An 18,594-nucleotide genomic window follows, 5' to 3' on the forward strand; every position below is an offset into this window, starting at 1 on the left:
CGGGGATGTTGGCAGCGTGTTGTTCATGGTGTCTCTCTGGCCTCTCTCGTGATAGGGGCACTTGATCCATGGCCTAATCGATCTTCGCACTTCATCTTTGCCAGCCAATATGACAGCTTATGCCAGCACGTTTCTTCCCCCCAAAATGTGGCACCGTTGTCGTTTAGGTAGGATACGAACAACAATGGGGAGAGGGTTGTTGCAGGATGCTGGACACACAGAGATGAGCTGGGAGCCGTGACTGTGGAGGACGGCATACTCCCAACCATACCCCACCATCTGCCTTCCAAAGCAACAGGAACATCCTCCGTAAAACTGGTGCCTGGGTACACATCCAAGCCTGAGGGCATGTCATGTGGTGATGACGGCGACGACGGGTCTGTGTCCATTAGGTCAGCGAGTGGGGGCGGCGAGGACGAGGGCGCATCATCCATCTGCTCCTCCTGGGGTGCCCTGCTGGCACCAGAGGGCAGCTGCAAAGGCCGCATGGTCCTGTGAGGCTGTGACTCTGTGGGAAGAAAAGCAGCAGAATCACGGGGCAAATGACACGCACAAATTTGGTTCTGGTGGCACTGCAAACCATCGGGACCTGCAATGAAGAACATAAAAGAGCCAACACGACAGTGGATCACGCCTCTTTCCCAGTGCCCACAGTTGCCATAAACCCTGAAAAGAAAAAAGATTGCGTGGCACAAAGCCGTACTTGCAGACCATTGGCAGGGCTTCGATGCTGTTGGGTGTAGCAAGTGTAGTAGTGTCCGATGGTGGCGGCCATGCAGAAGTGCTGCTGGTGATGGTCCGTCTTGTGGGTGGGAGGGATAGGAGGCGTGAAAGAGGTGCAGAACCTGTTCCCATGTGTGGGTGGTGCTGAGCTTGGCCATCTGCTGTTTAAAACTGCGTATGACGCGTTCTGCTTCTCCGTTGGACTGGGGGTGAAACGGAGCACTTTTTAGATGACGAATGCTATTTCGTTCACAAAACTGTTCAAAACCACATGAAGTGAACTGTGGTCTGTTGTCAAACACAAGTACTTCTGTAAAGCTTCTATGCAAAATATGGAGAACAATACTTGAATGCTGCTACGTGAGGTGGTAGATTTCATAAGCACCGCAAATTGAAACTTGCTAAATGAATCTACCACTATGATTCAACAAGTGTTCCAGAATAGTCCTGCGTAGTCTATGTGCTCTTGTTGCCATGGTGATTGAGTCTTAGGTCAAGCTGAGAATGTCGCTGGTGGTGCGAATTGGTTTTCTGCGCATGTGCAACACTGTGACATCATCTGTTCAATGCGGGCATCCATGCCCTGCCACGTACAGTGCCATTGTGCTAACTGGTTAGTGCGAACAATTCCCCTATGCCCTTGGTGGAGCAACTGCAACACATCCTTTTGCAACACTTTGGGAATTAGCACATGCGATTGTCCACTATAATTTTGAACTAGAATCACACCTTGTTGAACTGAAAGGTTATGCTGACGTGCAAAATATCGGTGCACAACAGAGTTCTGGATACTGTTCAATGAAGAGGCCAAGACGTGTGAATGTAATGCAACAAAATCTTGATCTGGATCTCCTTCCATAGCCTGTGCAATATATCTGTAGTGCAAGGGAAAAGATTCCAGCAATTCAGAGTCCTGCACATTGATCTGGCAACAAGATGCGGCAGATGCATCAAAATCAAAGTCTGGACCAATTGGATGGTGAGATATGGCATCTGCATTGCCATGCTTTGCTGTAGGTCTGTACACAGCTTCATACTGATCTGCGAAAGCAACAAAGCCCAACATTGCAATTTTTGAGCAGTGCATGTAGGAACCTACTTTGACGGATGAAACAAGGACTGCAAGGGCTTGTGATCTATCACTAAAAAGAACTTGGGACCATACAAATAGTGATGGAATTTGGTCACACCATACACAATCGCAAGAGCCTCTTTTTCTGTTTGAGAATAATTGCACTGAATTTGAGTTAATAACTTTGAGGCAATAGCAATGGGTCTGTCTTGTGCACCAATTCTGTGCAAAAGCACAGTGTCAATTCCATAGGAAGAAGCGTTGACTTGCAAAACTAACAGCTTGGCAGGGTCAAAATGCACTAAACATCTGTCACTAAGGAAAGCTTTTTGAGTTCCTGAAATGCATCTTGAGTCTTTAGCCCACACAAAAGGTACATTTTTGCGACGTAGGCAGTGTAATGGAGCCACAATCTGAGCGGCATTCAGTATGAACCAAATGTAGTATGTCATCTTGCCTAGTACTGACAGCAGTTCAGAGACATTGCGAGGAACAGGCAGGTCACTGATTGCAAGCAAATGAGATTGGAGAGGGTGCGCACCCTGACTGTTTATCACATGGCCTATGTACTGTAGTTCAGTTTGAAACAAGTCACACTTTTCCAGACGACTCTTGAGTTCTGCTTCTGACAACACTTGAAAAAGAGTATGCAGATTGGCAATGTGTTCTTCTGGTGTATGACCTGAGATGACAATATTGTCAAGGTAGTTTGAACCAAATTGCACTTTTGCAGTCTGCTGTTGCAAGTAATGTTGAAAAATGGCGAGTGCGGAAGCACTGTTGAAGGGCAAACGCAAATACTTGAACAGTCCTAAGTGTGTTTTTACAACAAACACTTTCTGTGATTCTTCATCAAATGGAATTTGCAAGTAGGCATCACGTGAATCTATCTTAGATAAGTAACGTCCTGCACCAAGCCTGTGAATGAGTTCCATAACTACTGTCTGTTGGTTGACTGTAGACTTGGAAGTCGACACAAATGTAAATGTAACCAGAAGGCTTAGGCAACAAAACTAGAGGACTTCTCCATTGATTAGCTTGAATGGGAGCAATTACACCATTATCTACCAGTTCTTGCAATTCATTGGCTACTTTGTCTCAAAGCAACTGGAACGGGATGCCCCCTGAAAAGCTTAGGCTGTGTATTGTCTTTCAATGTAACATGCGCTACAAAGCTATTAACTTTCCCCATTCCTTCTGAAAATAGTTCAGGATAGTCCTTAAGCAAGCTAACTACACTGTCTTTTGGTTCAAAAGCATACACTGAAAGTACATAGTCTTGGATGCTTGATTTCAGCACATTAAAATTCACTGTCCTAGAATGAGATTTGTAAGTGGCAGGCAAACTACACTGTCCAAGCACTGGAATTTCCTGTCCATTGTAAGCACTGAGGTGCTTGCTAGATTTACAAAGGCATAGTGTGCATAACTGTTCATACGTGGTGCGATTAAGCAGTTACTGAGACACCTGTGTCTAAGTGAAGGTTCACACGTCAGCCAGCAGTTCGTAATGAGACAAATAGTTTGTGAAAATGTCATTGCACACCACTAGGGTGAGGAGGCAGCACAACCTTGATCTACATTTGTCAGAACATGTTGTAGGTTTTGAAAACGCAGCATTCACTGCATTTTCATGAGCCTATTTTTTTTTTTTTTTCTGGGAATGGGCAAAATTGGCGTTTTAGTGCTGTTGCAATCAAACTGCTTGGACATGGCCGTTTTTCCACACGTGTAACATGTGGATGGGCAATATTGTCTTTTACGGTGAGCAAAACATCTAGGGCAAGACTCACTAAATTCACAGGCCTGTTTACATGTCTACATGGCTGTCCACACCGCTGTGTATGCGCTTGTTGTTGTGACTGATTGGGGCGGTCATGAACAAGGGGCAACTCAACCCGACAAATCAGGGCCTGGTCAAACTTATCAGCCGCTGTGGCACCCGAATCATATTACTGTAAGATTTGCAATACTTGGAGCAGTGATGGATCAGAGTACTCTAAGATCTGTTCCCGTATTCTACTATCTGGGGCATTGAATCTTACTGCATCACGTATCGTGAGATCACTGTAAAAGTTACCATGACTACACTTAAATTTACACTTCCTAGTCATGCCTGTTAATTCTGTGTACCACTGGTGGTACGTCTGTTCCGGGTTTTACTGCAAGCGAAAGAACTGATATCTAACTGCAGCTTCTTAGACTTGCTGGTCATAGTATTGAGTTAATGAAGCGATTACTTGGTCATAGACGAGTTCATCAGGAGACGCGGTTGGGAATAGTTTTTGTATTAATCTGAACACGGGGGACCTCGCAATCAAAAGGAAGTATTGTAACTTTACAGTACCTTGAACATGATGCGCTTGACACAATCTTCTTGGAACTGAGTCAGGTATTCAATCCATTCCTCCTCTATATGTAAAACATTCTCAGTATTCTTGCTGCATCAGTTCTGAATAAAATCTCGAGCTTCCGACAATTACCTCCATCGTCATCGTCAGCTCCTGACAAAGACGATGGACGTGATCGTCGAAAGCTTGAGATTTTATCCAGAATTGACGTGGCAAGAATACCGAGAACGTTTTACATATAAGTGCCGCCGCAAAAAACTTCGTTTCTATTCCTCCTCCATTTTCTTAAATTGCTGGAATGTTGATACATTGGTCGGCAGCACTTGTTGAACTGGGCGATGCAGCTTGTGCAGCCAGTAGTTGTTGGACAGTCGTCAGTAAGTTAGTGAGTTGTTGACCCTGAAACTGAAAAACTTGTGTTACATCCGTCACATTGGCCATCTACAGCTGAGGTGCAGGGGTGGGGAGTGGAGGGGGCGGGGAATTCATGGGTTACACAAGTACGTTATATCGAAAAGCAAGCAAAGCCTCTGAAAAGAGAAATTTGATTAGTTCTGTGGCTCCCCTCCCAGACTATGTGCAATAACACAGCAACAAATTAGCAAATAGGAACACTTGAACACAATAACCCCTCCAAGCTAAAACACAAGAGAAGCAAGCAAAATCTTTGGCAAAGTTGATTATCTTTGATTGCGACTGAATTATCCTCGTTCGCCATTGTAGAGTCTTGTTCCGCAAGGAGGATGTTGTTTGGGTGGCCGGTATCCTCTTCTTACAACACAAATGCACACTTGAATTATTACGGTTCTTTATTTACATGAACTGGAAACATTAACTTAACATGAGTTGAATCCATGTTTCGTGGTACAAGCTCTTCTGTAATAGTCCTCTTTGCTGTCACAAAGTTTAGGTTCTCACTGGTAGTAAAGTACAATTCTGGTTGGTAAATTAGACCTGCTATAGTCACTAATCTGGTCGCTATGTACTGTCTTAGTCTATGTCAAACTAAACGTGCTCTGCAAGTAAACTGATAGGCACCAAACTGTTGCAAGTGATTGAGTCTCTCTGGTCAGTGGTGGCAGCCTAAATACATGCTGTCAAGAGGGCATTGGCAGCATGTTGCTTGTGGGTGTCTCTCTGGCCTCTCTCATGATAAGCGCACTTGATCCAGTGCCTACTAATTGATCTTTACACGTCATCTTTGCTGACCATTGTGTTGGCGACGGCTTACGCCAGCACAATTTTCTTGGTGTGGGTGTGCAGAACAAGGGTTTCTCGAGTTGAGGACTTCAAGGACTGCCTATCCTCTGTAACTGTAAGCTCTGGGCATACTTCATTAACCACGATGTGGTGCTGCAATGGAATTTTGTGTCACAGGGAACGAGAATCTTGGCTTAACCAACTGGACTGTGAGGATGGTATGAATCTGTATAAAATAGAAATCTCAATCTCAAGATGTGCTGCACCCCGCTGAGACCCATTGCTGATGAGGCAGAACAGTTGTTTGGTGGGCAACCACAGGGGAACCTGCTACACCCAGGCAAGTTGTGCTCTGTCTGGGTGTATGCTTCCTTCCCCAGCTACTCTGGGACTTCAATGAAGGCTAAATCTCTCTCTTCTACTCCTAGCAGTTCATGTGGTCAAGTGGGCAGTATTAAAACCCAAACCATAAAGCGCTCTCGGGTAGCAAGTCCACCTGAGATATTTTTGCGTGAAAGAGAAAGCAATTCTAGTAATGGACCACACAGCATGGTAAATAATGTAGTTATAATTGTTAAACATGTAGAAGGTTTATTTGAAAAACTGTCATCTTTCTACATCTATAAAGCTTGAGAGGGAATTGCAGGACAGCTTAAATCTATTAAGAGGCTGCCCAATGCTACACTCCTGATCAAGACACTGAAAGCTGCCCAAGTAGGCAAGTTCTTAGATGCCAAACTACTTGGACAATTTTCTATCAGCAGTGAATTACTACTACTACTACTACTACTATACTGTAGAAGCAACTACGAAAGACAAAAAACATAAAAAAATGACAGGAACATCAGATTTTTGTTGAAAACAAATGATTACATTGTGGCTTGTATACTGGTGCTGCAGATTTGATGATACGCATAAACAAAGCATTGTTCTTACTTCATCTTCTCCTACACATGCACTCAAATAGCTATCGAAAGTGTTCTAGCCCCATTCAGTGATCTCCATTTGTGTGGCTAGGTCCTACAGTACTATTTGTATGTGCATCCGTTTTGGGGTCCTTGAATGGTACTTTGTGAACAACAGTCATATGCTTAAATCCTTTGTTATTCAGATGGTCATACAGTCTGTAATGGATAGAAGTTACAGTAGCTCCCAGAAGCATGTATTCCTTTGTGACACGAGCACCTTCTTCTTACACCTGGGTACATCCTTTAGAGAAACACTTGTGGGGCTCTTGTTCTATTCCTCTGAATATCCACCTTTCTTTCACTTTATCTTCTCTCCCAAATTTTCTTCTTCCAAACATTGTTTCGTCGATCTCCATGACAACCACTTTGCCATCAAGTTTTTTCACTTTGTTTCACACACATTTCTCTACTAAATCTTTTCCAATCTTCTACAGTCTTCTGTGTGGTATACAGTTCATCTGTGATTAAAAAAAATTTCCTACACCTTAAACCATAAATACATTGATTGCAACTGGACTCGCATTTGGGAGGACGACGGTTCAATCCCGTCTCCAGCCATCCTGATTTAGGTTTTCCGTGATTTCCTAAATCGTTTCAGGCAAATGCCAGGATGGTTCCTTTGAAAGGGCACGGCCGATTTCCTTCCCAATCCTTCCCTAACCCGAGCTTGCGCTCTGTCTCTAATGACCTCGTTGTCGACGGGACGTTAAACACTACCCACCACCACCACCACCACCACCACCACCACCACCACCACCACCATTGCTTGCAAATTTTTTATGGACTTAGGTGATTCCCGCAAACCAAGAGTTTTTGCGAATGCCACAGCTGATTCAATTGTCCCTATTTCTGCAGCTTGACTGCACCCCATCTGTACCTTTCTTATTTGTAATAAGGCTCATAGCTTAACCATACTTGGTACATTTTATTTCTAGCTATTAATCTGTGCGATATGCACCACTTCACTATGTTGCCCTTGTAACAAGGTCACTGAAACAAAGTTGTTAGCTCACCACAGCTGAAAAAACATTGGAGGGAAATCATGTTGTTGTTCACTGAAAAAAAAGCTGCCATTTCAGGCAGACTTCATTTGTTTTGATATTTCTCATTGCCTGTTTACAAGAATTAGCAATTATTGTAGATTTATAAGGTGTTTAAAGACTGAGAAAGTTACCTCAGAAAATTACAAGTTTATACATGTAAAAATATAAATACTTTTACTCAAATTTTTCATTAGGTTGTGACAGTTCATGACAAAATTGTCAGCTTCCAACCATACCAAGACCTCAGGCTACTCTGCAGATTCTTCTGTCACCTCAACTGACATTTTGTGTACACAATTGTTGGCTTCAGCAACTTACAAACAAATTATCAGCTTCTAACATAACCTGTACTTCAGGCCAATGCTACAAGGCAATGCTATAAGTCATTTTGTCAACTGTGCCACCTATGTTCTGTATATCAAACTAATTCTTTAATATTATTTTGCCATGAATGATGTTATGTGTATCAATTGATAGAAACATCAGGTGCTGCAGTAGCAGAAAATGAGGAAAGGACATCCAGCCCATGCGAATAATTAGCGAGTGTCTGTCATCACTACCAAAATCCCATATCAGTCTGTCATTGCACAATGAAAATTTCTGTAACTTAGAGAGCTCTAATAATAACTGCTTCAACATAAAAGTGACTGACTTAATCTATATATTGATAATAGAAGTGCCAAGATGCAGCAGATACAGAAAATGAAGGAAGGGTTGTCCTCACAAAATGAGTTATTTGTAGTAGTCAGTCATCACCACCAATAATCTGCATTTCAGACTAAATCATTAGTAATATTTCATCAAAAAAAACTGTACCTTACATCCATTTGAACCAGTTTACTGTAGTCGTCTCTTGATCTCCTGTAGCCTAAAATTTTTACCCCTCACACTTCCCTCCAATACTAAACTGATGATTCCTCTGTGTCTCAGAATGTGCCTGTCAAGCAATCCCTTCCTTCATTAGAGCTATCACATAAATTTCTGTACTACCCAGTTCTATTGTGTACTTTCGCAGTAGTTATGCAGTACCCATCTAATCTTAAGCATTCTTCTGTAGTACTGCATTTCAAAAGCTTCTATTCTCTTCTTGTCTGAACTGTGTATTGCCTACATTTCACTTCATACAAGGCTACAGTTCCATACAAATACCATCAGAAAAGACTTCCTAAAACGTAAATATATATTCTATGTTAACAAATTTCTCTTCTTCCCAAAAACTTTTTTTATGGTTGTCAGTGTACATTTCATAATCCTTGTTTTTTCAGCCATTATTGGTTATTTTACTGCCCAAATAGCAGAACTCATCTACTACTTGTAGTGCGTCATTTCCTAATCTTAATTCCACCAGCTTTGCCTGATTTAATTCAACTACATTCCATTACCCTTGTTTTGCTTTTGTTGATGTTCATCATATAGCCTCCTTTCAAGATACTGTTTCTTTCAGTCAAGTGCTATTTCAACTCTTTTCTGTCTTTGATAGAATAACAATGTTATTGGCAAACCGCATTTTTTAAATTTCTCCTCCAAGAACTTTAATTCCTTTTCCATATTTTTCTTTGGTTTCTTTTACCGCTTGCTTAATGTACAGATTCAATAATGTTGGGGTTAAGCTATAATTCTGTCTCAGTCGGTTAAGCTATAATCCTGTCTCGGTCCCTCCTCAACTAGTGCTTCCCTTCCATGTCCTCTGACTCTTATAACTGCCATCTGGTTTCTGTAAAAGTTGCATAAAACCTTTTGCCCCATGTATCTTGTCCTTGCTACCTCTAGAATTTCAAAGAGTGTATTCTAGTAATGTTATCAAAAGCTTTATCTAAGTCTAAAAATGCTGCAAGAATAAGTTTGCATTCCTTTGACCTGTCTTGTAAGACAAGTTGTAGGGTCAGTATTGACTCTCGTGCTGATACATTTCTCCAGGACCCAAACTGATATTCGCTGAGGTCTGCTTCTGCCAGTTTTTCCATTCTTCGGTTAATAATTCATGTTAGTATTTTGCACCATGACTTATTAAACTCATGGATCAGTATTATTCACCCATCTCATCACCTACTTCCTTGGAATCAGGATTACTACATTCTGCTTGAAGTCTGAGATTATTTCACCTGTCTCGTACATCTTGCACACCAGGTGGAAGTTTTGTCATTTCTGGCTTTCCCAAGGAAATCAGTAGTTTTGAGGGGATGTTGTTTACTTCAGGAGCCTCATTTCAACACAGGTTTTTCAGTGATCTGTCAAATTCTGCTATTAGTATCATATTTTCCAGCTAATCTTTTTCTGCTTCCTCCTCCCTTTCCGTAATATTGCCTTCAAATTCATTTCCCATGTTCAGGCCCTCCACATAGTCCTTCCACCTTTCAGCTTCCCATCTTTGCTTAGCACTTTTCATCTGAGGTCTTGATATTCATAATTCATACAATGCTTCTCTTTTCTCTAAAGACCCTTATAATTTTCCTATGGATGGTATCTGTCTTTCCCCTAGTTGTACATGCTTCTATAGACTTCAGTTTACCCTTCAACCATTCTTGTGTACCTTTTATCAACCATTCTTGTGTACCTTTTATCAATCTCATTTTTTAGATATATGTATTCCCTTTCAAGTGCTTCATTCACTGCATTTTTATATTTTCTCTTTTCATCAGTTAAATTCGGTATCACCTGTAATATGCAATGATTTATACTAGGCCTTGTGTTTCTACCTAGTTGATCCTCTGCTGTTTTCACTACTTCGCCTCTTAAAGCTACCCATTTGTCTTCTGCTGTGAACCTTTCCTCTTTTTCAGTCAGTTGTTGCCTAATGCTCTGTTCAAAACTCCCAACAAAATCTGGTTCTTCAACTTATCCAGGTCCCAACTCCTTACTTTTTTAGCTTTTTGCAATTTATTTGATTTTAGTTTACATTCCATAACCAATAAATTACGTCCATAGTCCACATCTGCTCCTGAAAATGTCTTACAGTTTAAAATCTGATTCCAAAATGCCTGTCTTAGCATTATATAAACAATGTGAAACCTCCGGTGTCTCCAGGTCTTTTCCACATGTACAGCCATCTTTCATGATTCTTAAACAAAGTGTTAACACTGATTACGTTATGGTGTGGGTAAAATTCTACCAGGTGGCTTACTCTCACTCCTTCTTCCCAGCCCAGATTGTCCTATTATTTAGCTCCTCTTCCTTTTGCTACTATTGAAATCCAGTCCTTCATCGCAATTGAATTTTCCTCTCCCTTAACTGACTGAATAATTTTTTTTTTTTTTTTTTTTTTTTTTTTTTATCTTATCATAAATTCTTTAAGACTGCCCATCATCTGCAGAGCTAGTAGGCACCTAAATCTGGAGTATTGCGATGGTTATTAGCTGAGAGTCTATCTTGGATATGATAATGTGTTCAGTATGCTGTTCAGAGTAGCTGACCCACATTCCTGTTTCCTTGCTCAGTAGTAGACCTCGTGCATGACATCGATATATGTATTTATATCTATACTCTACAAACCACTGTGAAGTGCATAGCAGAGGGTACCTCCCATTGTACCATTTATTGGGGTTTCTTCCCATTCCATTCACGTATAGAGCATGGGAAGAATTATTGTTTGAATGTTTCTCTGTGTGCTGTAATTATTCTAATCATATCCTCATTTAACCTACGACCCCCCCCTCTCCCCCATTTTTTTAAAATTTTCTAACCTACCTACCTTATTAAGAGATCTAGCAATCCATGCTCCAGTGTGTGGAATTCCAGTCTTGTTTTTCTTAATAAAGACGTTTTCCTGAGTAGTCCCCGCTCGGAATATTTTACCCAGGAGGATGCCATCATCATTTAACCATACAGTAAAGCTGCATGTCAACAGGAAAAGTAATGGCTTTAGTTTCCCTTGTTTTGTCATTCACAGCCCCAGCACAGCAAGACCATGTGGCTGATTTTAGAAGGCCAGATCAGTCAATAGACCAGGCTGTTGCCCCTGCAACTACTGAAAAGGGTGCTGCCCCTGTTCAGGAAAATCATCTTTGTTTGGCCTCTCTACAGATACACCTCCATTGTAGTTGCACCTACAGTATTTTTATCGTTGAGGCATGCAAGCACACCTTGACAAGGTCCGTACTTCAGATCAGCCTGTCACAGAACAAAAATTTCTGTAAATTAGTCAGATCAGTAATAAGTGCTCTAACATAAAAAGTGCCAAACTGCTATATACATTGATGAAATGGATGCCAAGATGCAGCAAAGGTAGAAAATGAATAAAGGTCCATCCATAAAACACAAGTAACTCATACCATTAGGCCACCAACACTACTATATTCCACATTTTGGAATAAATCATTAATATTATTTCACCTTAAAACTGTGTGTGTGTGTGTGTGTGTGTGTGTGTGTGTGTGTGTGTGTGTGTGTGTCAGAATCATCATAAATATATGCCAGAAATGTCAGTATTTCTCTAAAGCAGTAAGTGAAAAAATATTGTAAGTAATTGGTATTTTCTTGCTAAAGCTCATCATCTACTGCATACTGTGCTCCAATTAGCTGTCACAAACTTGACAAGCACAAGCGTTGCCAACATCTGTGCTATACGGTGAACAAGAACAGCATGTGGACCACCCTCTATAAAGTTAAATTGGAATTTTTATTTGTACCTAATACACCTGCATAATATGTGTTGTTACACAGGCATTGTTGAAAGCAGATTTACTTAAAACAGCAGTAAGTTGAGTATTTGTTTTTAGTAAATCTTGTTGGAAGCAGATTTGCTTAAAACAATGGTAAGTTGAATATATGTTTTTAGTAACCCTTGTATGCCTTGCTGTGGAGGACATACATAATCTGTAAGAGGCCACAGTAGAATATGTCTTGCAAATATTGCTTCACATGGCAGTGTAGGATGTTCAAGAAAAAATGCTGTGAGATAGTAGATTGTGTATGCTCAGTGTTAGGTATAAAATAAATGGATGCCAAATTTTCTTTTAGGTGAGTTCAGATCTGCTGTGCAAATGAGTCAAAAATAATACCAATCGTTGAGTTGAGAACAGTATGTATGTTCGGAAGGAATAAGAGAGTAATCAATGAGAATGAAATTTTTAGTCATGGCGGTAGGCTTGAATAGCCTAATGGTAAATCAACTCACAGAATTGAGGAAATACAAGTTAGAATTCTCGTTCCAACACAAATTTTCAATTATTTTTTCACACAAAAACATTGTTGATGGGTTGAATGAAATCTTAATTTATTGTAAACCACATTTGATTTTTTATAATTTATTTGTCCGAGAATTTATAATTTTATGAAATATAGACTTAGATTTACACAATTATTACTACTGTCTGATGATATTTCATTTCAGTAAGCAAGGTACAGTGGAGTCGAAGAATTGAATGCTGTTAAGTAGTTAGCAAAAAGCACTAGGCTAGAAAGAGCACTCTGTTGTTTCAAAACTCTTCTCTCTCTAAGGGGCAGCACCTCCACGCCCACACCGACATGGTGACCATCTCAAGAGATTTCCTGTCACTTCCATATTGTTTGTTGCAAATCGACGAGTTCATAGGATGTAGAGCCATGATGATGTCTGTTTGTCTGGGTAAAATTACCCACTAACAGGGGCCCATTGAGATGATAGAGGTGGACAAAAAGTGATGAAGAGTAGTGGGTTTAAGGGCAAAGGGTGAAAAAAAGTGCCAAGGCAAGCGTCAAGGGAGGAAAAAACCTCTGCAACAGTCTGGACAAGTAGCAAGAGCAGTAGTGGATTTTCTTGCTATCTGTGACAGATCATGTTGATTAGTGATTGGGTATCGTGCAGTGTTTGACACCAGTGTCATAGCTTAGGTTTGTCATAAGAGTATCAATCAGAATCAACATGAGGTACTGCTGGGCTGAGCACCAACACTGTCTCCTGGGCCAGCTGCAGCATCTGTGTACCTGTAAAAGTCATAGTCATCGTATTAGTGGTTGACTGGCCACAGAATCGATTCCACATTGTAGGGGGTTATGTGAGTTCTGTTTGGTTTAGCATGCAAAATTTGGCTTCCTTCTGTGGCAGGTTGAGCAGCTGTGTGATTCATTTGCCAATCAGCTTTCTGTGATGCAGGGGTTCGCTGTTATTTGCATTATTTGTGTTCACTAGCTTTCCACAGGTGGTTGTGTGTTCCTACTAAGGAGTGTCTTTGGACAGTTGTGCTTCCACTTATGGTTGTGGCTACAGTTTCCCAGATCCAGGATGAAGAGGTTGTTTAAGTATCTTGAGTTCCAATGTAGTTGTGTGACAAGTTTTTTTAACACCTATGAGACTGTCTCGAGGCGGTATTCATTGTGAAGGTCCATGGTATGCATGTGTATCATGGAGGAGTGCTTATGATATGTAGCACTTCGTTCTGCATTACCTGCAGGCAGTTCAGGCATGTTGGAGTGAGCTCGGCAAGCTTATGGGTCAGTAATTTTTGGGAGGAAGTGGTCTTCCCGTGGCTTCCTGAACATTAGGACTTTGGCTGCCTTCCAACAGGCAGGAAAGTGTTGATGTCATAGGATGGCATTCATTTTGGAGCTGTTCTGATGATTGCTTGGATATTTTTGGCATTTTTGCATCTCAGCGCCTCTTTATATGATTCCAGAACTTACACTCATTGTTGAACTTATAATGTGAGCTTGTAGTGTGACTGCTAAAGTTAATGCTGAATCAATCTCCTAATGTACTGATGTGGCATTACCTCAATCTACAAATTAAAAGAAACTTGTGTACCATTGTTCTGATAGTATTTATAATGTCAGATATATATATTTTTTTAACCACTGTATGAAGCATTGCTCTTTTCACAGGTCCTGGACGACCTCCGAAGCCCAGAACCTCATGTACGTGGTGCAATGAAAATAAACTCCCGTTGAAGTATATACTTCCCACTCAACATGCTAAGAAAGAATTCTGCTCTGAAACTTGTTTGTCAGAGTTCAGAAAAGCATATATTAAGGTATGTGATAAGGTATCTTCAGAATGTTAATTTGGTCTAGCAGGTGAAATATTTGTATATTACTTAATTTGACTGTGTAGCTTCTGTTTCACATCTTTATGGAGTATTGCATGTCCACAGCTTAGTGAATTCTGTTCTCTTAAAATTAATTAAATTGTTGTAATATTGTTGCTGCCACACATTCGATTCTTATATGGTTATGCTGTTTGGCTACACATCTTGTGTTTTATACTATTGAATCCAGTGAAAGTGGGTATTTAAATGTGTGTCACATCTAATAAGGTTACTTAAATGTGTATCACTTCTAATAGCTTTGAAGAGTGTTTTTCAGGACTGTTAGCTATATACACTGAATAATCAAATATGACTGCGTTTTAAGCTTTTAAAGTCCCTAGTTTTGTGTGATTGTGGCATGCAGCCAGCAATGCAAGAGGATATGGGAAGTGCAGAAAATGCAGAAACAGAGGAGGCAGAGAAAAAGATAGAAACATTAAAAGTATTTGCTAGGAAAAAACTCTTGATAGGTTCATTGAATTCAGTGGCTAATAGTGGTGGGATATACATTGTTAATATTACAGAAACTTGAAAATTGAATGTAAACAAAATTGTTGGTACAGTATATTGCAAATAAGAAAATAAAATGATAACAGTCTTGGATGTGAACAAAAATAGGCCCACATAGCCAAATTATTTAAGTATAACTGACAGAAATACTCAGAAATAATTAATGAAACATTAGTTTCTGAAGTTTCTGTTTCCGTTTGGTGGCTCACGTGCAGAAAATTAATAAGTATATTCGTATGTAGGAAGATGATTGAATGGAGGTCAAGCAAAACAGACAAATAACAATCCACATCAAACTGAAGAGAAAGAAAATGCAAAATCAAGATTTGATGTTGGGATTTTGGAGTCTGAGTACTTCAGCTGAAGAGCAGAGAAACAAAGTTCTACGAGAGATGAAGAGAGGGGTTCAAGAAAATAGGAAATAAACTCACAATTAGAACTAAAAATGTGACAAAAGAAAACTTGCTAGTTTTTGGAGTTGACATTTTATGAGCTAGAGTAAACACACACACACACACACACACACACACACACACACACACACACACACACTCTCTCTCTCTCTCTCACTCTCTCACTCACTCGCTCACTAGCTGGCACCAAGCATGTGCACATGATGCTGAATAGATGTGTGTGTGTGTGTGTGTGTGTGTGTGTGTGTGTGTGTGTGTGTGTGTGTGTGTGTTACTCTAGCTTATAAAAAAGTAACTCAGAAAGGTAGTAAGTTTTCTTTCTTTTTGTGTGTGCCTATCAACAACTCAGTGCTTCCACTTTTTGGTGAGTCATATCCTGTAATGTAAAAGTATTTACATTCTACAAGAACTTCCCTGTAACAAAAAAAGGAGAATGAGTTATTAAAAAAAAAACAGGGTGTATACGACCCGGGACAACCGAGAGATTTGGGAAAAATGCGGGAATTTTTTCATCTGGGAGAAAACCAGGAAAATCCCGGGATCTTTTTAGAATATTTTTCTTTCTTTCTTCTTTTCTCTCTCTCTCTCTCTCTCTCTCTCTCTCTCTCTCTCTCTCTCTCTCTCTTTTTTTAAGTATTCCGGGAATTTTTCCTTGTTTTTAGTTTTCAATCAAATTTTTGTAATTTTGACTGCTAAGGATCGATACTCTAACAAAGGATATAACTGTATCCCGCTACTGCAGAATAATACGGCAACAATAAAATGTGAACAAGAACAGAAACGAAAATAAAACATAAATTGCAAAGGAAATGTGCCATGTACAACAACAAAACACAGTGCTCATACAAGTGTTTGCCAAAAGCAAAATGTGTCAAAAGGCTTTAGGAAGACTGTGCAATGCTTCATAACAACAAACTGCCTCCGATGAGTGTGACGTCACAACTGTTTACATTAGATTCAGTTTAGCACTAACGAGTGGGCTCATGCGCACGCGCAGTTGAGTGGCGTATGAGTAGTACATTCTCACTTTTCTGGCTACAGAAATGTTGCTGTAGGCTGTGTAAGCAGTCGCAGCAAGCAACTAGATGCAACCGGGGAAAATTTTACTGCCGGGCCCAAGCTGCGAGATTCACACATGCGCAGCAGGCCCGGATATATGAGGAAGGGTGGGGGGTGTGCCAAATTCCTATTCTTGAGCAGAAAAAACTTGGTTTCACAAAGCACCTAGCATCCAGCGCACGTTGGTCTATCAATTACTCATATGATTTTGATGTGCATCCCTGTTGGTTTTTGAACACACTCTGTAAGTTGATTTCTGAATGAGTCATAAGTTGTGCGGGGTAGCTGTGTGGTCTAGGCCGACTTGGCACGGTTCACGCGGCTACCCCTGTCGGAGGTTCGAATCCTCCCTCGGGCATGGGTGTATGTGTTGTCCTTATCGTAAGTTAGTTGAAGTTAAATTAAGTAGTGTGTAAGCCTAGGGACTGATGACATCAGCAGTTTGGTCCAATAATAAAAAAAATCATAAGTTGATTTGTGAATGCGTGCATAGTGTATGTGATGTCTCTGTCAGGGGAATCCTCGTTGCATCTAGAAATAAACTTTCCTGCAGGCAAAAGGGGACCAGACTATACAATTGGAGCGGAGTAAAGCTGAGCAAATGAACGCCAATCGTTTTCTGATTATGTTGTTGATTGGGTTTGTGAATGATCATCGTTGTTATAATTACTAGGGAAATTCATAGATTCAGACTACCAGAGTGGAAATCAATGACTAACAGGAATAACATGTAAGAAAGATTACGTATTATCTTCTCAATGTATCCAGGAAAATGAAATTTTTTCATAAATTTTCTGGCCAGATCGCTACACTAGTAAGGGCTAGTTGTACAGTCTGCGTCTAGCAGCCGCTTAAGTTCTATTCTGGAAGTAGTGCGGAAAATGGTTTGTACCAACATAACAATGCCTAACTGGAGAATAATCAGGTATAACGAAACCGGTGGTTCTGGCAACGTTAGTGCAGTTAACCGGCAAATTAGTTTTGACAAAGGCTGGAATAGTTCCAGAATTAGTCATGACAAGATTGTTTGTTAGAGAGAGGAAGGAGAAGAAACAGGGACACCACACAAATTAAGGAAGAATATGAAGATTCCAAATTTATATAAAAATCTCGAACTACTACTTTTTGATCTCATACTCAAAAAACTTGAGCGTATGAATGAAATGTGAAACTATTTTCTAACATAAAGCTTTTTGAGTTATAGTGGGGAAGTGTGTAGTCTCCACGTGACCCTTGTTTCATTTAGTGATTTTGCTGTTTCCTCTTCGTTTACTGCTCTCATGTCAAACGAAAACAAAATGGATTTCTGTGACCGGGAGCTATCAAGTGAATTAAAATACATTCATGTAATTACGGAAGGCTAATATGCGTTATTAGTTTCAGATTTTATTTTATTTCCACTTTTCTGACAGCCAAGCATTAATCGCCTTGTAGAACAATGAAGTTATTTTTGTTGGTTTGCTAAATAAATTTTGTTTTTATTAGTCTTTTACGCTGAGGCAGTCAATGTGTTCGAAACAAAGTGTTTAGTTCCACACTATTGGTTACTTTCAACTGCTCGCTGCATTTCAAGTGCACATTTTCATCTTCTAGCACGTACGGCATTATGCCATAATAAAGAATCAAAAATGAGTTAATACAGTACTGGTACTCCAAGAAAATTTACATCCTGAAACCCAACTGAAAAGCTTAATATCAGGTCGAGGCCTACTTCATTGGGAATCTGGACATACGAATGTGCTCTTGCGGGAAAATATTGCGATTGGTGGTATGAAAAGCGGTACTTTCAAAGTAAATTTCCTTTTACACAAGTTGAACTATGTGCGAGAATGTACGATGAATTTCTTAAATCACGGAGCGTTTGATGACGAGCCATTTAGAAGTATTCTGAGCCTAGAAGATCATTCATGTCATTATTATGAGCAAATTGATGTAGTGCTACGAGAAGCTGTCTCTCCTCTGCTGTAGCTAATTTATTTGTGGAAAACTTTGAGGACAAGTCACTGGACTCTGCTAAAAGTTTTACTGGCCCATTTGTGTGATATATCTTAAAGTGTAACACGCGCAAAAAATATCAACATTATATGTGAAAGCTTAGCTTCTCTTGCAGCTTATTAACCTTAGAGACCAATGTTATATGTGAAAGATGTGCTTTTCTTGTAGCAACACTATGTATATTAATTTAAAACATTAGCTTTTCCTGTTTGTGTATCCGCGCTACTTAACAGTGGTGTTGCTATTAGCTGACTACATCACG

At 40.2% G+C, this 18,594-nt stretch overlaps 1 protein-coding gene across 3 annotated transcripts in view; it reads left to right on the forward strand.

The window, feature by feature from the left end:
* Positions 1-18,594, forward strand: part of LOC124723237 (polycomb protein Scm) — a 175,166-nt gene that overhangs the window by 27,921 nt on the left and 128,651 nt on the right. For all 3 annotated transcript variants that reach the window (XM_047248432.1, XM_047248433.1, XM_047248434.1), the window contains exon 3: positions 14,153-14,301. In XM_047248432.1, the coding sequence (XP_047104388.1) occupies positions 14,153-14,301 (149 nt within the window). The remainder of the gene's footprint in view (positions 1-14,152; positions 14,302-18,594) is intronic.

The sequence above is a fragment of the Schistocerca piceifrons genome, chromosome X, assembly GCF_021461385.2.
Source record: "Schistocerca piceifrons isolate TAMUIC-IGC-003096 chromosome X, iqSchPice1.1, whole genome shotgun sequence".
NCBI classification, from domain to species: Eukaryota; Metazoa; Arthropoda; class Insecta; order Orthoptera; family Acrididae; genus Schistocerca; species Schistocerca piceifrons.